The sequence below is a fragment of the Squalius cephalus genome, assembly GCF_949319135.1.
Source record: "Squalius cephalus genome assembly, chromosome: 12".
Lineage (NCBI taxonomy): Eukaryota > Metazoa > Chordata > Actinopteri > Cypriniformes > Leuciscidae > Squalius > Squalius cephalus.
Genome location: NC_137133.1, coordinates 8142344 through 8160694, shown reverse-complemented (window position 1 = coordinate 8160694; position 18351 = coordinate 8142344). Strand labels below are relative to the sequence as shown.

The 18351-nt window shown below is 38.9% G+C and overlaps 1 protein-coding gene across 1 annotated transcript in view; it reads left to right on the top strand.

The window, feature by feature from the left end:
* The window catches only part of syne1a (spectrin repeat containing, nuclear envelope 1a), a 124471-nt gene that overhangs the window by 80449 nt on the left and 25671 nt on the right, over positions 1-18351 (top strand). The window contains exons 86-113 of the mRNA XM_079887687.1: positions 90-227; positions 325-510; positions 2386-2508; positions 3058-3240; positions 3614-3757; positions 5523-5726; positions 6858-6992; positions 8456-8578; positions 8660-8821; positions 9108-9308; positions 9773-9946; positions 11364-11555; positions 12207-12338; positions 12502-12602; positions 13404-13560; positions 13895-14014; positions 14126-14284; positions 14384-14599; positions 14700-14801; positions 14903-15022; positions 15125-15325; positions 15705-15878; positions 15961-16092; positions 16844-17040; positions 17178-17310; positions 17406-17588; positions 17702-17851; positions 17990-18166. Coding sequence (XP_079743813.1) covers positions 90-227; positions 325-510; positions 2386-2508; positions 3058-3240; positions 3614-3757; positions 5523-5726; positions 6858-6992; positions 8456-8578; positions 8660-8821; positions 9108-9308; positions 9773-9946; positions 11364-11555; positions 12207-12338; positions 12502-12602; positions 13404-13560; positions 13895-14014; positions 14126-14284; positions 14384-14599; positions 14700-14801; positions 14903-15022; positions 15125-15325; positions 15705-15878; positions 15961-16092; positions 16844-17040; positions 17178-17310; positions 17406-17588; positions 17702-17851; positions 17990-18166 — 4419 coding nt within the window. The remainder of the gene's footprint in view (positions 1-89; positions 228-324; positions 511-2385; positions 2509-3057; positions 3241-3613; positions 3758-5522; positions 5727-6857; positions 6993-8455; positions 8579-8659; positions 8822-9107; positions 9309-9772; positions 9947-11363; positions 11556-12206; positions 12339-12501; positions 12603-13403; positions 13561-13894; positions 14015-14125; positions 14285-14383; positions 14600-14699; positions 14802-14902; positions 15023-15124; positions 15326-15704; positions 15879-15960; positions 16093-16843; positions 17041-17177; positions 17311-17405; positions 17589-17701; positions 17852-17989; positions 18167-18351) is intronic.

The window sequence follows — 18351 nt, the reverse complement described above, 5'->3', positions numbered from 1 at the left end:
GTGGCACAGAAATTACACACTTAATCTTTAAATTTGATAATTTTTTCTATAAAGTGTGTTCAACAAATCGGCCCTTTTCTCTATTTTAGGCAGAGAAGAACTTTGAAGAATTTAATGAAATGCTTACGCTAACTCTCAACTGGACAGAAAAAGCAGAGACTGTGGTCTCAGCCAACATGATGTGGAGTCCAGCCTCTCAGATGCAGGAGCAAATTAGAACCCATCAGGTTGTGACGCCCGCTTTATCCAGATCACAATTTCTCAGGATTTTCAGTAGCTGTTGAGGCAGAAATATAATAATATTTTGTGAAATATCTCAATCAGGCCTTATTACAACAGTGGCAAGACCTCCAAGGAGAGTTTGAGGGTCTGGTGGAGAGGGTGGGTCTGCTGGATGAGGTGGTCCAGACAGATGCTCTCCACCAGCAGGTGGCAGATCTGAGCAGACATGCTGAAGAGCTGCAGCAGAGAGCCAAAACAAGACTCCTGACACTACAGGATGCAGCCAAGGTAATTCACAACAATACGTCACACACACTACATAAAAACTAATATAATGAGAACTTTGCAATGGGCTATGCATGTGCCCATTTGGGTTTGTAGTGTGCTGTGACGTGTCATGCTGAATGGAGTTATAGTCAAGTCTCAGTGTCTCGTATTCAGCTGTAAATAACTCTATTATTTATAATTAGTTTTAAATCCATTTTATTTTAATGTAATTTTGTTTTTAAAAAACTGCAATATAACTGTTCTAGTCTACTTTAAGCTTTAAGTCTGCTGTAAATTTAGAAAAGCATTGCCATCTAGTGGCAAATTAGATTAAGTAATATAATTCCTCATCATTCTGTATCTTCTTTGCTAGACTTCATTTGTCTGTTTATTAAATTGGTGTAAATTGGTGTATGCTTACCACAGAGAAGTACATTTACAAATTAAAAAAATCAAACAAACACCCACATCAATCCTGCATTTATACAATTCTAAAAATATAATGAAACAAAAGAATGAAGAGTTGTATCTATAGGTTCCTTAAAAATACATATTACAAATCAGCAAATATAAGTGGTGCGTTCTTGACAAAATTCAGTAGAGGATCCCAGTTTTTATCAAATTTGGCAGTGGAACTTATATATATATATATAAAATACATCAAATCTTCTAAACACTGCTTTATCTTAACATTCTTTTATAGCTTTATCTTAAACCATACAATCAGTAATGTACAGAAAATTTGTACCCATGAATTAGTCCTCATAAATTGTCTGGCTTAATGAATGCCATAACTATATAACTGGCATCAAGCCATGAAGAAATTCGTAGAGCAGATGACTCCTCATTTTAAAATGTAAAGGTTTCAGCAAATTTTTAAATGAGTAACAATATGCCTCCTTATGGGAGATTTTATTTTTTTTACTTATTATATGACTCTGGAATACTTTATTCTGCTCGGTCAATGGCAGCATTCTGCAGTCAAACATTTGTATATAATGCATACATTAAAAAATATTAATATATAATTAACTTGTCTAAGAAAACCATTTTATAGTTAGTATACTTATGCCATCAGCTCAACTATAAAACCATAGCTACTAATAGTTCTCAGATCATGCTCTCTTCATTTTTGCACTCTTTAGAGCTACATTGATCTGGTTTTGAGCACCACTTTATAAAATTTTAGGCCCGCTTCAGCTGCTTTTATTCTGTGGGCTTATGTCTTGTCATTTAGCAGTTGTTCTCTGAAGTAAATCACTGAATTTAAAGGGTTTTAGTCTCTTGCTCAGGGACACTGTGGTGATTTAGCAAGGTTGTGATCGCAGTTCGTGATCCCCACATGATTGAACCTGCAGTCTGACTGTCTGAATTAAATGAGTGCTACTGTGGTAAACTGAAATTGATTTTACTCAATGGATATATCTATATGCCAAAAGGGGGAGCTAGCGCTTCTGTTAATTAACCAAGTGCTTTCACAGTGCCAAATGCCAATAAGTCAATCCATTGTTTAGCATAGCACCACTCTTATAGGCCCCTTTATTTTCCTCCATTCGTTTCCTTTCTCTGTTATTTTTTTCTGTCATTCTCAGTTGTGTCATTTTCAATAGTGGGATTATCTGTTTTTTTGTTGCATTCTGCTCAGTGGCAGCCTGGGAAAGTGTTTTGAATCCTATTTAAGAAGGGTAATTATTTTTGCTGCCCAGTTTGATGCAACATGAAATTACAAACTTTACCATGAAAGCAACTATTTATACAGTGTTTACAGGGATATATGGATGTAATTCTTGCTAAATAATCAATGAAATATTTAAAAGCATTACAGATATTTGTCTCTGTAAAGCCAATTGTCATTGGGATGAACACAATGATCCTACTGTGTCTTTCTCTGTGTAGGACCTGGGGAGACTGGAGAGTGATGTGAAGAGCCTCCATCTGTCCATAGAGAGAGTCCAGGAGACTCTGGCCTCCCCTGATCTGGCTCGCCTCAGTCTCAGAGAACAGCTGGCTCAGAGACAGGTACACCGATCACTCTTACTAACACATTTTTTTCATTCCTCTTATTTATCTAATGTATTTACTCTCTGATGAAAATGCAATCATTACATTATGTACTGCATAGGGTAGTGTGGCCACATTCATTCACCGCAAAAATAATTATTCTGAATTATTAGTTAATTTGTTTTTTTTTGGTTTTTTTTTAGAAAATATATATTGTATTAAGTTTATTTTCTTGTTTTATGCATAAATATAACAACATTTAGTTTATGGTTTATGCTTAAAACAAGAACGAAAAAGGTTGACAACAAGGTAGGCAAAAATAAACTTAATTCTTAACTTAATAAATATATATTTTGAAAAGTATTCAAGTAGCAAGTTTTGCTTCTCAAGTAAATTTATTTTGTTTAAAATTTGTTAAATATGTTTCCTAGGTAAAACAGGTTAGAAACTGATTAAAAACTAAAAATAAATAATGAAGAAAAGAAACACTTTTTTCTGACACAGAAATCAGATATTCTGATTTCATCACTGGTACCATCAAACTAATGATGAATATTTATTGCTCAGCTCCTGTTGTCAGAGATGGAGGGTCTCAAGCAGCAGGTGCAGGCTATGCAGATGTGTCAGAGCGCCCTCCGGCTGCCAGAGGATGTAATGGCTGCATTACCGCTATGTGTTACTGCACAGAGTCTTCAGCACGAAAGCAGCCATCTCCAACACAATACCATTCAACAGTGCAATATATTACAGGTATCTAGTCTACACACAGATCGCAACGTATTCTGAGATGAAGATGTACTCATCATTTTTCAATTGAAGCTTTCACTCAAATGTTAATGCTGATATATAAAAAACTTAGTTAGATTAGTAGTCTTTTTGACCCCATTGTACATGCCTTAAATGTACAGTAGCATTAACCTATTTAATCCTAAAACTAAATTATAATTGTTTTTGATGCAAGAAACCTTAACTGACATTATAAGGAGGCTTCAGGGGTAAATATAAAATGCTACAGGAGTGTCAAATTTGGCCACTTCTGCATGGTTTCATATAGCACGGTCATGGGATTCATCTGGGCTATGCTTTTAATGGCTCATTTAGCATCTCTCTTACATTCCCCCAGGAGGCCATGGTGCAGTATGAGCAATACGAACAGGAAGTCAAGAACCTACAGAGACTTATTGAAGAGGCACACCGTGTCATTCAGGACCGCCCTGTTGCCACAGGAAACATACATGAGCTTCAGACACAGATACAACATCATGAGGTGAGGAAGGACATCCTTCTTTCATACTTTTATTACTTTTATAGATGCTTAAGGCATAATTTTTATTTTTTAAATACTGTTTATTCACAAAAGCACTGGAATCTGTTATGATCATTCTTACTTTGTGCATCAGTCAGTCAATCTCACAGTTTATGCAGGGATGTTGTCTTAGCTATTACTCACCTCGTTGCTCTGCTAGTTTACCGACATTGAACTGGAATGAGTCAGGCCATAAATTCCAATGGGTGTAAAGGTAGTTCTGTGATCTTTGACCTCAGTCTGTTTTGTCCTGAGAGAAATCAGATTCTTTCTTTCTCTCACGCCCTTTTGCCCTGTTTCTTTACATTTGCACACACAAACACATTCACACACATGAAGGCAAGTATGGCTACACGATTAATTAAATTGATATATGGCTTAGTGCGATCAAATCGCGATGGTTGTGATTATTAAGCGGCTCGGTTCGTGGTAAATGCTTCTCCACACAAACTCATCTCTGCATCTGCTTTGAGTTATTACGTGGTTTTCTGCCAACACAAAAGCTTGATGGGTTTACATTTGAAAATGAAGAAATTACCGTAATACATCCATAAATATTAGTCTTGTAATTTCACAGTTGTACTGTAAAACAAATATTATTTTCTTAAATACTCTTTTTTTACAGTAAAAATTCTAATACTTTTTTGTGTAATATTTTATTTAGAAATAATAATTTATAATTATAATTATTATCCATTCTCCAAACAGCTTGTCTCTGTAGGTTCCTATGGATGCTGTAGCCTATAATAATAATAATAAAAGTTATTTTTTATTATTGTTGTTATTTTTTATTGATATATATTGTGCAGCCCTACAAACAAGAACAGCCATCACATTTTAAGTCGCAATCATAATTTTTATTTAAAAAAAATCACAATTCTATTTTTTCCTCCCTAATTGTGCAACCCTAAAGACAAGACCAAAGACTAAAGACCAAATAAAAATAAACCTAAACCTGTATTGAGTCTCACGTCCCCATGTTTTATTAGCACAGCTTGTTTTAGTTGGGGCGGCAGCTGTGGCTTTATTACCCGGGGTTATTTTCCTCTGCAGAGCCGAGTGCTGCAGCTGCAGCTTTCTCCCACATGACCTCATTATCAGAGACTGGCCTGTCTGTGTGTGTTTGCGAAAAGAATGACAGTTAGAGAGACAGAAAGACGGGAGGGGGGCTCTGCAGGCCATACAAAATCTGCAATGTGAGCCCCCTTCCTCCCCTCTAAGTCTCTCGCTCGCGCCCAGTTCTTTTGTTTGTCAGGAAAACGGCTTCGGGATTGGTGGAAAGAGAGGAAGTGAAGTGAAGGGAAGGAAGAAAGAAGCCCTCATTTCCTGTTCCCATGGTCTTTGTGTGTGTGTGAGTTGGCCGGTTAGGGGGAGGAAGTTTTCTTCCTGGATCTACTCCCCTCCCACTCTCTCCAGTTGGTCGAGCTCTGTGCCAATCACAGTCACCGTTACCCGAAGGCTTGGCTTGTCGGGCTTCTCCTACCGCTCTCTGATTGGCTGCTAGCTCAAAATGCCTCTGAGTGAGCTATTGCTCGGCTGTGCTGTTTTTTTTACTGCAAACAGACAGAGAGGGGAAATTTCTCAGCTCAGCTCGCCGGTGCCGCTCTCTGCATTAACCCCCTTTTCACTCCTCATCTATGGGACTTAATCCAGGAACCATATGTTTGGACGTAACCCAGCTGCATGGACCTCAGTGGAATAATAATGTAATGTGTCATTGTGACAGGAACTGGCCCTGAAGATAAAAGGCTACCAGGAGCAGATCTCGGCCTTGAACTCCAAGTGTAAAATGTTGACTCTGAAAGCCAAGCATGCCACCATGCTGTTGACGGTCAGCGAGGTTGACGGCCTCTCAGACGGATTAGAGGAGCTGGAGGATGAGGAGGATGAGATGCCAAAACACCCACCAACACACCCCTCTGTTGTCATGGTGAGTGATTTACACTTGTACACATGTTAGGACTGGGCGGGGTGCAGTGGGTGCTCTTTTTCAGATAAGCATCCCATGGCTCTCTTTTTTCTCCCACAGGGTTGAATGTGCCTTTGCATTGTGTATCCCTGCTGTTGTTTGTTACTGAAACAGGAAACAGGATGAGGGTGTTAGTTGTCCTTGACTTTGTCAACACTATTAGGACATTTAAGTTGCCCTGCGTTGCATCAGTCACGATCAGGGCCGGATTCCACATTAACCGCCAACAGTTCAGTTCGTGCTCCAGCTGTGTCGCTCAGTCCTTACAGACTTGCAGAGAAAGGAGTGTAGCTTTGCGGTACTTCAGCAGTCATTGGAGCTAGATCTAAATTTAGTCTAATGTTGGAGTGCTCCTGTGGTTCAGATTACTTTAGTTCGTGCTGGCAGGCACAATTCATTATCTTATGCCATCTTATTGTATTTATACAGTGAGTCTGTGCATATCCTCTGCCCCATTTCCTGACCCGGTTCATTCCTTTATCATGACGAGAGGTCTGTGAAGGGCTTAGTCATGGCTACTCTTAACAAATGTGGTCTGTCTCTGTAATTCTCTGGTGCTGCTTTGCAGGGTCTTATTAAGCTTTTCTGCTTGAATCATTACTTTCTGTCAGATCCGTAGGGAATATACATAACTGCAGAAGTTTGGGGTCAAGAAATTCAGGGTTTCTGTTTCAAATACATGCTGTTCTTTTGAACTTTTCTATTCATCAGAAAATCTGAAAAAAAGGGGGACTTATCACAGTCTTCACAAAATTATTAAACAACACAACTGTTTTCAACATTGATGATAATAAGAAATAAGAAAATAATCAGCATATTAGAATGATTTCTGAAAGATCACGTGACATGAATTAACATGAATTAATGACATTTTTAACTGCAGTAATATTTCACAATATTACTCTATATTTGATATGAGACTTTAAATCTTGCTGACCCCAAAGTTTTGAACAATAGTATACTTTTTCCAACTCTCTAATATTCTTCTTCTGGGTTTTTTCTCTTCTTCCTTTGGTGCTATACTCCTGTTTCACTGTTGATGTATCTTTCTTTCTCTTTCTTCCTCTGTCTCTTTGGCTCTTTAATGGTCAGATGACGGCAGGCCGTTGTCATACTCTCCTCTCCCCGGTCACAGAGGAGTCTGGTGAGGAGGGCACCAACAGCGAGGTCTCCTCTCCCCCCGCCTGCAGATCACCCTCACCGGGGCCTAACGCTGACACCTCTCAGGTATCCCGTGGCTCTAACCCACACCGCACTAACACCTGACAACCTTATCACATTTAATCAACTTATCCCTGATCTGCCACTAACCCACTTTAACTCAGTTTAAACTTGACCAATTTATTTCTTACAGTTGCCACTGTTCTGTTCTTGATTTAAGTATGCATCTGGCTTTTCACACTGTGCTTAAACTCAGGTTAACATCATTCTAAACACCGCTTTTAACCCCGGGTAAATTAATGTTTCAGAAGCGGGATAGCAGCGCTTTTTACCCAGGGTTATGCTCCGGAGCAGGGTTAGCACTGCTTTTGCTGCGCCCATTTAATCAATGAAACTGACACCGCAAATATGCAAATAACGACGTTAACCCATCGTTTAGGAATGTACAGCGTGAAACCTCAGCGTATGAATACCCAGGAGTAATTGTTTATCTCGGGTAAATTATGAGCAGTGTGAAACATGATTCTGTTTGCCCAGGGTTTAGAATGACCCATGGTTAAATATTTTTTAGGCCCTTTTCTGGAATCTCTTCTATCGTCTTTATACACAGATGCAATTCTAAATAAGACATTTGTAGGATGATTTCCTCAGTGTAAACATTGTGATGCTTTCAAAACAGCTTTCTGTTTGTTTGAGCTTTCCAATCAACCCGAAACAGCAGCATTGAATTAAGAAAGGTCTACCCTATATATTTGTCCAACTTAAGGCTCCCATTTACTCACTTCTTTTTCATTCTTCGCTTTGGGGTAAAAAGATGTTTGAAATATATGAGCAGTGTTATACTGTTAGTGAACATCCTGACACCGCACACGCTACTGAGAGCAGTGTGTAGATAAATATGTAAATATGCGTGCTTTCCTTTCAATAAAATAATCACATAACAAAAATGACAGCAATGGGAAAACATTAAAGAAAGAAATCTGATTATAGCGATGTGGGTGTTTGCACAAGCTCGTCTATAAGGGGCTGCCGCTTTATTTTCATTTAGTTGTTCATGTTTTTTTTTGTCATTAAATTTACGTTTAACGTTTGCTGGTTAACTCCTTCCCTGAACTTGAACTTTGTTACAGTGGGACTCTCTATTCTTCAGTTGACTTTCTTGAGGAACTTTATCTCTGATTTCATTCTGACTGTTTGTATAAACAAAACCAGCCATGTAATGAACAGAGTTGACACACATTTGAACATGGCCTCAGGGAGTAATAAAGATGTTTTGGTTAGCACAGATTCTTTATGTGTTTAAGCATCTGGCAAACGCAAGGTTAACCACTTCAGTGTGTGAAAACAATTGGCATAATATTGTTACTAGGTACATGTGCAACATCTGAAAAATGCAGGCACAAGCACACCTTAGTATCACTACTGATTTCCTGTATTTTAATAGAACCAGCACAGTTTGGTTTATTATTCATGCATGCGTGCACACACTCTCAGACACACTCATTGACGTAATTTCATGTCTTTTGTAGGGTTCAGGACGAGCTCCTTTAAGTAGAGCTCCATTACAGGAGCTGTATGACCCCTCTATGGAGTCGGCTTCCTCAGCAAACCTGGACGACCTACAGCGCTCATGGGAGACTTTGAAGAATGTGGTAAATATCCATAGATGCATCTCACATTGCAAAATCCAAATCACTTCTTCATACATTGGCTTTCATAAATATTTTTTACAGATCAGTGAGAAGCAAAAGAGCCTATATGAAGCTCTGGAGAGGCAGCAGCACTATCAGGAGACCCTGCAATCCGTCTCCACAAAGATGGAGTCCATTGAGACCGCACTAAATGAGGGCTTAGAGCCAAGCAAGAGTCCTGAGAGCCAGATGGCCGCCCACCAGGTGAGAGAGACAGAGGATCAGATGAAGCAAGATGACCGCACTAAAGCTAGATCACATAAAAACTCAAGCCTACTGCTGGACTAGCGATACAAGCCAGAGGACACAGTTACCCTCTTGATTACCAACTTCTCCTATGTCTAAAACTAATCTCTTAGATAGAAGTATCTTCCTTTCTGTGGCATGTAGCCTTTAATGTAACTTTATTGTTTACAACTAGAGCAAATTAACGTACTAATGAAACCAGAAATGAATTGAGGCAATTTTATAATTGATGGTTGTTCTTCAGGCTCTGATGGATGAGATCCTAATGCTCCAGGATGAGATCAGTGCTCTGCAGGCCTGCTTCTCCCGGGAGCTGCAGATGGATGAGGACAGTTTGGAGGCAGATGCTGGGGACCAGCTGGCCCTGCAGTCAACCCTCACTGTACTGGGAGAGCGCATGGCCACCATCCACATGAAGGCCTCCGGAAAGCGACAACTTCTGGAGGTGAGCAGGAGTAATGGTGACATAATGGAAAATTTGCATTGTCCGTTAAAAAAAGATTGCAGTAGATTATTCTGGTTATTTAATGCACTGTTGTTTAGCACATGCTTGTCATTTTAAATTGTTATGTGTGTCCTAGTAGTTATTTTAGTCTTTTGGTTTAACTATCAGCACATCTCTCTAATTAAAACTACTAATTGCAGATCATAAACCAAATTACAGACAAGCCTAAACATATTCCCAGGAAGCATAATTAAAGAGATAAAGAATACTGAACAAACTGGAAGTATGTTTTCACACTTGTTTTGCAAGTAGCAATGGCAATTTTTGTCTGCTTTAAAAATGTGATTAGGAAGCTTCTCCCACTTTACACTGACTAATTTAGCTTGAGAAGAACAAACAATAAACAACTTATTACATACCCTTGCTTTTAGCATATTCAATGTTGTGCATTCTCTGACCCGCAGGAGCGATTGAGCGAGCAGTTAGAAGAACAGAGGCAGGAACAAGCGCTACAGCGTTACCATAGTGAAGCAGAGGAGCTTGACAACTGGCTGCTCAGCACACGTGCCACACTGAGCTCCACTCTTCAGCCACAACCACAGGACATGGACATGGAGGAACAGCTGATCGACTGCCAGGTGAGAGACTAGGCGTGGGAAGTAGAAGAAAAAAACATGCCACAATATTCCTAAATTTTGTATGCATCATGATTTAGATATTTTTTATGGAAAAATGATTCACTGAAATGATGAGCTGAAAAATGATTGATCTTTTGACCTTTTTTGACACTTTTTTGTTCACACTTTTTGAATTGAACTACTGAAAAGTCATGTGCGCTGCAAAGAAACAACTTTCAATATGCAAATAATTCTAAATATACTGATTATTTGTTTAATCTGTCCTACAGTGTATTTTCTATGCAAACAATCAGGCTTCATTCTTTTTGGGGTTGAAAAAACATTTATTTTATTTTATTTCATTATTTCATTTCAGATAACCAATTTCATAGTTTCAGAACACTTGTGCATTTTTTTTAAAAGCCAGATCTGAGTTGTTATGGCAAAATTTGAGTTATGTAAAATTCATTGTAGATTTTTTCTAGCATGTAAACAGTCAATTCATCAGATTCTGGTGGCTGAACATCTCTAGTCACTAGAGTGGGCCGCAGTAAATCTGCTTAGCTGTGTCGGTTTTGTCCCATTCTGTTGGTCATTAGGATTAGGGGCTTCTTCCCTGCAGTCGTGAGACGTCCCACAGTGCATGTCTGCATTTCTTCAAGGAGACACACACACATGTCTTTTGTGTTGTGATTAGAGGGCTGTAGGGATCAAGTTAACCTTTAACCTGAGAGTTAGACTCTTTGTGATAAGTCAGGGTGGCCCTGACCTTTAGCTTACTGCAGTGGATGTTTGCTCATTTCTCACTAGTGAATGCCACAGGCTGTCTCCACTATTAACCAGCATTCAGTTCCAGCTACCCTGCAGGCCCATCCCAGCACTCTTGATCTATTCAAAATGTAGATTTTAAAAAATGTCTGTATTGTTTCAATTGTTAGTAGTACACTAATTTCTGTGGACTAGTGTGCATGTAGTATGGTAGAGATATAGATGTCTGAAGACTCGGTTAAGCAGCTTAAGGAGATTATCAGTCACTGCTTACACACGTCTCTCCTGTTTACGTATTTTTTTACTTAACTTCTGTTGTGTTTTTTGCATGCGGGGTGTTTGACCAATATCTGACAACAAACTAATCCACAACTTTATCTTTATGGTAAACTCATCTGAAAGTTTTGTTACTTGAATCTACAATGGTTGCACCTAAAATAGAACTTTGTCTTAAAACATGTGGTTCTGAATCAAACAACAAACAAAAAAGATATGTTACCAAACCCAAATCACGATTGTTAATTTAATGTGATTAATGTTTAATTAAATTTAATTGAAGGTGTTTGACTTAATGTTAATAGCACAAACAATCCTAAAATATGAATCACATTGCTGAATCATATCTAACCGGTTCTCAATTTAGTCTTGTAATCTTTTGTTCCTGATCTAGAACATGTTACTGGAGATCGAGCAGAAGGTGCTGTGTCTGTCTGAGCTGTCAGTGCACAGTGAGAGTTTGCTGATGGAGGGGAAGGCCGGTACACGGGGTGACGCTGAGCAGCTCTCCCTCAAACTATACTGCCTCAAATCCAGTCTGCTAGAGCTACAGCGCATCCTCCAAGACAAACAGACCCACATCCAGGTGAGAAATATGCTACAATTTCTCAAAGTAATGTTCAGTGACAGAAGAGTTGCCCAAGAACTGAAGCAAATCTATTATTGAGTAGAATTAAAGAAAATGCCAACCGTCTGAATACTAAGAACAGTTGGGGGTCACTGACGTCAGTCAGTACTTTTGCCCACACATACCACTAAAAACACATCCTCGCCTCAATGGGTGCATTGTGAACAGCAGTACAGAAGAATGCCAAGCGCTATTCATTGTTGTGAAAGATGTTCCACTACTCTCCAGAAACATCCATCTGAAACAAAGACCTTTAACAAATTGTGGGGCAAGTCTGGAATTTTTAGCCAGCTCTTGTAAATGAGACTTGTTGGTGACATGTAAAAGCCTGATGCAAGCTGATTTGGGTCCATCTCCTGTTGACTGACCTTTAACCTCAACTTAGTGAAAAGATGTTTTGCTGTACCTTTGTGTGTGTGTTTCCCAGAAATGGTGTCAGAGAATCTAGGTTCATAATATAATTTTACTAAACATAAATTTGTATCTGATATAAAAAAAATTGTGTTATTTTTTATACTTATTTTTTAACATTTAAAAATGACAAATTTCATTACCAATAACTTTTCCATACATTAACGTATGTAACTGACTTCTATGTCTTTATTTAAGGGGTCACTTCAGGAGCAGGAGGACACTGAATCAGACTCGTCTCTGTCTCAGAGCCCCAATATGATGGACTGGCTCATTCAGGCGCGATCCACACGTAACCAGCAGCATCAAGATACAGTGCAAAGACAGAGGGTAGACAATCAGACAACAAATGTTGATCAATTACATGATATCAATAAACTTAACTAGCACATTATATGCTGATATTTACATGGTCTTTAGAAAGACATCCTAGTTGCATTTTAATGGGCAGGAATGGATTTAGATTTTTGACATCAGCTCTTATATAATGCAGGAATTAGAGGAGCAGCTTGACGAACAGAAGAAGTTACTGCAGTCTGTAGCATCTAGAGGGGAGGAGATTCTCTCACAGAGAACAACACCTAATGGAGAGAGGTCGGTCCTGCTCACTTATCCATTATCTACATGTTCAAGTCTTTCTCTAGCACACTATAACTGCTCTTCTACAAACCAGGCCTGCCAATTTAACACAAATTTGGTGTGATAAAATAATGCAATATTGAAGTCTGCATGAAATACAAAAAATTCTAGATTTCTATATTCTATATTTTCTTAATGCATATTATAGATCTTATTGTGAACAATTCATCCATACATATGTTTTTTTTTATTATTGACCTTTGTTTAATTAAACTCTGACCTTCGAGTGAAAACGACTTGACTTGACTATGGCTTGCTAAAATTTACTTGAGTTAAATTTACAACCCTTTTAAATGTAAATGATCATTGTACGATATACTGACGATACTTCACACAAACGTCCTACAATAGGCACAGCACATGATTCATATACCAGCCATTCTGGACCTAACTTCCACTTTTCGTTGAACTGTAGGCCTTAAACCCCACCTGTGCAAGCTTGTGTTCATCTGCTTTCACGTTTGAGTTTTCGATAATCTGTTACACTTGGATGCACATCACTATACACAAGAAAAGATTTGTGTTAATTAAAGCAATTAATCATGGATCAGTATTCATCTGGTGACTATTCTTAGTAAAAATTGATGATATAGAGTTGGATTAATTGTGATTTGATTACTAATTGTCATATCATGCAAGCAGTTTCTTTTACTAAATTTAAATTTTAATGAATTGACAGCTATATTGCAAACATATATGAAAGACAAGTGTATGTGGCACAGACTCATAATGAGCTTCTTTCTTCACTGTTTGTAGTTCTCCTGCAGAACTTTCTGAAGGGGCTGATGGTCAATGGCCTGAGAGCATGAGCACAAAGGATCAAATGAGAGTCAAATGGGAGAACCTGAGCAAGGACCTTAACAACAAACTACAGCTGTCATTAAACACAAAGGAGCAGGCACACTGTCACACGGTACATAATCAACTTCAACACTATACTTTAGCTTTGTTTTTCCCTTACAACTTTTGTAGTGCCATTTAGCGACTTGTTAGCAACCGCCTTATACAAGACAAGTAAAAGCTTTAAAAACATCAGGAGGGGTATCACTGATGTATTTTATGTCATAGAATAAAACATTAAAATATATTGACCTTTCAGGCATTTAAAACAAAAACCCATTAAAAAAAGAACCAGAAGTTCTGGCTTACAAAAAATCCCTGCATCACTAATTTCTTGTCCCCTAAAAGAAGAAAACATAAAAGCTGCCTCTGTGCTCTAAATAAATAAGGACCATCCTCTCTCTTAGCTATACCAGCCAGTGTCTAGTCCCTGTGGACTCTTCAGAGGGGAGCAAATGAGTCAGGATATCCTGTCACCCAGAAGTCTGTTTGAAGGCTTCAGCCAAGACCTGGAAGACTTGCCTCAGGTACTGCCACTGAACATTTTAACATGATGTTAAACTGCACCAGGATTTTATATTACTATAACTAGCAAAGATTTATGTTCAGCTATTCGTTCCTTTATGTCCTCCCTACAGACAGGGGGTGCTGACACTAAGCGTGCATGTGCTCTGGAAAGGGCTCTCTATGAGGCGGTGTCCTCAGCTTCCTCCTGGCTGGACAATGCTGAGAATGAGCTCGTATCTGGCCCAATATTATTATCTGATGACTCAGAGACTCACCTGGGCCACCTAGAGGTCAGACATAGTCATTTTCATGAGAGTCTTAAAGTATTTTTGTTATAAGAAACACTAACACTTTTTGGCATTATATCTTTTCTGCTCTTGTCTCTTCAGGGTTTGGGTAAGGAGGTAAAGAATGTCAGCGAGGAGGTTTGTAAATGTCGGGATGTGCTCGGAGGGACAGAGCGGCTATGGGATGAAGGTGGAGAAAGTGTTTTGGTTGAGGAAGTGTTAGACAGTTTGGAGGAGAGACTAAAGCTGCTGGACACAGTGCTGGAACAGCGATGTGACTGCATGAAAGACAAGCTACAGGAACTCACTGTTTTCCAGGTATATGTCGCTTGTATCTAGTTATTTTTAACCCATATATTGTTTTTTCTCGCTTGCTTTTTCTCTCACAAATGCATTTTCCTCTTTGTCTATTTCACAGACTGAGTTGAGACTGTTGCTTACTGCACTCAGTGACTCAAAGTACCAGCTTTTGCAGAAAATGAATGCAGCTATGGATCGGCCTGCTTCTAAACAAATGGAGGTCAGACACACATTCAAAATGACATAAATGTTTGCATGACCCCAAGCAACACTTTGTTAATCGATTATGAGTCAGATCAATGAAAATTTCAATGTAAACAGATTCTGGCAGAAGCTGAGGACAGTCTGAGGGAATTTGAACTGAAAGTTTCTGAGATGAGAAGCAAAGGAGAGACACTGCAGCCCAGCCAGCTCTGTACTCAAGAGCTGCTGAAACTACAGGTACACACATCTGTCTCTCTCTTGCTGTTTGCTTTAGAAACTGCAATTACAGTTGCTGATTTCCATTTTACTTTCCACTTGACATTGTGTTCTGCTGTGCAGGATGCTTATGAAGTTCTGGTGGAGATGGTGGGATCCAAACGGAGTGGGCTGAACCAGAGTTTGGTACTAAAGGCTCAGTATGAGAGAGCTCTGCAAGACCTGGTAGACTTGGTAGACACCGCCCAGGACAAAATGGCTGCTGATCAGAAAATGAAAGTGGGATCAGTGATTGAGGTTCAGATTCTCCTAGACAAACACAAGGTACAACAGCCGTGTTTTGTGATTAATTGGTTTTAATAGTATTATTATATTATTTTAAATTGTAATAAAATCTCACACTTTTACTGTTTTTACTGTATTATTGATTAAATAAATGCAGTCTTGGTGAGCATAAGACACTTTTGTTCAAAAACCTTTTTTTAAATTCTACAAACCCCAAACAATAGTGTACACATACTGTATAAATTTTACAGTCTGTCTTATCCAGGAAAACCAACCAAAAATCTCATGCAATCAAATTCTTTCAAGAATGTGAATGTCAATGCCCCCTACTTTCTAAAATAATTTATTATATAGTGATGTTTGGTCCCCTTTTGGAGAGCATGTACTCATATTTTCTGTCTGTCTTTTCTTCCTGCAGGAGTTTTTTCAGGGGCTAGAGACACATGTTGTCCTGACACAGGCCTTCTTCAGGCAGGTCAGTGGGTTGGTGGTGCAGCGGGAGGTCCAGAGCCTGGAGGAAACTGTGGCTCAGGCCCAGGCTGTACTTAAACAGGCTCACAAACGAGGAGTGGAGCTGGAAGGCATCCTGGAGGTTTGTGTTTCTATATAAGATAGATGCAGGTTATAATAAGTGCGTATGGAGTAAATAACTGTCATGTGTTTTGTGGCATCAGTGGTGGAGCAGGTTGGTGGGTGATTATCAGGCCGTGTACAGGCAGCTGGAGGCAGTGGAAAGCAGCATTCCCAGTGTAGGCCTAGTGGAAGAGACCGAGGACAGACTGAGGGATAGAATTGCTCTATACCAGGTTCAACTCCTTCACACACATAGATCACTGAATCAGACACGGTTACACCATAAAATCAATACAACACCAACCATTATTTTACATTACAGACATTACGTTACAGTATCGCATTTGTGAAGTATTAGAAATCAAATTGAGAATGCCTTTTGAATTAATCAATTCAGGAATTTAAATTGAATCTAAATTAGAAAACTTGATGTGAATTTGAATTTAAGAAAGTAAAATTATACTTTACACCTTCATATATTATTACAGATTATAGATTTGGATCAGTACGATTTTAATATGTGATTAAAAAATACAGTAAAACAGTAATATTGTGAAATATGATTACAGTTTATAATAACTGTTTTCTATTTGAATATATTTTAAAATGTAATTTATTCCTTAATTAGCTTAATATTAAGTAGTCATTACTTTGATCGCCAGTGTCACATGATCCTTCAGAAATCATTCTAGTATGCTGATTTGCTGCTCAAGAAACATTTCTCATTTTTATCAATGTTGAAAACAGTTGTGCTGCTTAATATTTTTGTGGAGACTGATACTTTTTTAAGGATTCTTTAATAAATAGAAAGTTTAAAGAAACATTTATTTGAAATAGAAATCTTTACTGTTACTTTTGATCATTTTTTTAATTAAAAAAAATCCCAATTGTAGAATGGTAGTGTACATTAGGAATGTTAGAAGATTTACAAGGGTAAATCTAAAACTAAAAGGAAGGGTGTGTTGACTATCCCACTCTCTGTAGCGCCTGAAGGCCGGTATGTCTGAGTGGCAGCCGCAGTTGTATAAGTTGTTGGAGGATGAGAAGAGGCTGCCTTTACATGTGTCTTGCTCAGAGCTGGAAACTCAGCTCAATCAGCTGGGGGACCACTGGCTCAGCACCACCACAAAGATCAATAAAGAGCTGCACCGCTTGGACTCCACCCTCAAACACTGGATCAGGTCAGAACATCCGATCACTTTCTCTTTGCGATTCTCTTCTGCCTTAAAGAATGACTACTGTAGAATCTTTATTGAATCTGGCCTAATTGTTTATTCAGGTTATTGATGTGGCATGGTGTCTTCATATTTCATTGTAGGTATCAGAGCCAGTCAGCTGAGCTTAGCCAATGGCTGAGTTCGGCACTAGACCGCCTGGAGTTTTGGAGCACTCAGTCTGTCACGGTACCTCAAGAGCTAGAGACCGTCAGAGACCATCTTCATGCCTTCCTGGTGAGAACGGCCATTAAATATCCTAATAAAAGAGGTTTACTGTAGGTCTCACTTGTCTTTCACAGACTCACTCTATATCATCTCTATATCTGCAGGAATTCTCCAAAGAAGTGGACGCCAAGTCATCTTTGCGCACATCAGTTCAGAGCCAGGGAAATCAGCTACTCCGGTTTAAGAAAGTGGACACGGCGGCACTCAGGGCAAACTTGGCCCAGGTAGACACGCAATGGGCCGATCTTCTCACCCGAATCCCTGTGGTCCAGGAGAAACTCCACCAGGTATTATAACTGGGGCTGGTTGCACTGGCCCATTTCAGTTAAAGAAGGGTGTGCAGATAATGAACAGGCTCATGTGGCTATGCTAAAAGTTGCATCAATGTTGTGACAAACAGCTGCAGATGGAGAAGTTGCCATCCCGTCATGCAATAACAGAGCTAATGAGCTGGATATCCCTCATGGAGAATATCATCCAAGAGGACCAGCAGAAGATCATGGGGGCAGTGGAATCTGAGGTTGTGCAAATGTACCTTCAGAAATACAAGGTAAGAAAAAGTTAGAAAAGGCTGCAAGAACTGTTTTTTTTTTTTTTTTTTTTTTTTTTTAAAAGAATAAAACAAGGAATTAGTCATTTTGTACGCCATACCAAATTTATCTCTGTCTTTATTGACCCCTCACAACAGGGTTTCCAGATTGACCTGTCCTGTAAGCAGCTGACTGTGGACTTTGTGAATCAGTCAGTTCTGCAAATCAGCAGTCAGGACGTGGAGGGGAAACGCAGTGACAAAACTGACTTTGCTGAGCGTCTTGGGGCCATGAACCGCCGCTGGCAGATACTGCAGGGACTCGTTACAGAGAAGGTTAGACATACATTTTTGCTGTTTTGCAATTTTTGCTGGAACATGCATCATCATGTTTTAAACAAATTTTTCAATTCAATTTTTCATTCAAATTGTTATGATGATATATTTTGTACTGAAAAAAATGCCAAAAACGAGTGTTTTTACAAGTGGACTTTTGACTTTTGGACCATAATTGTATGTCA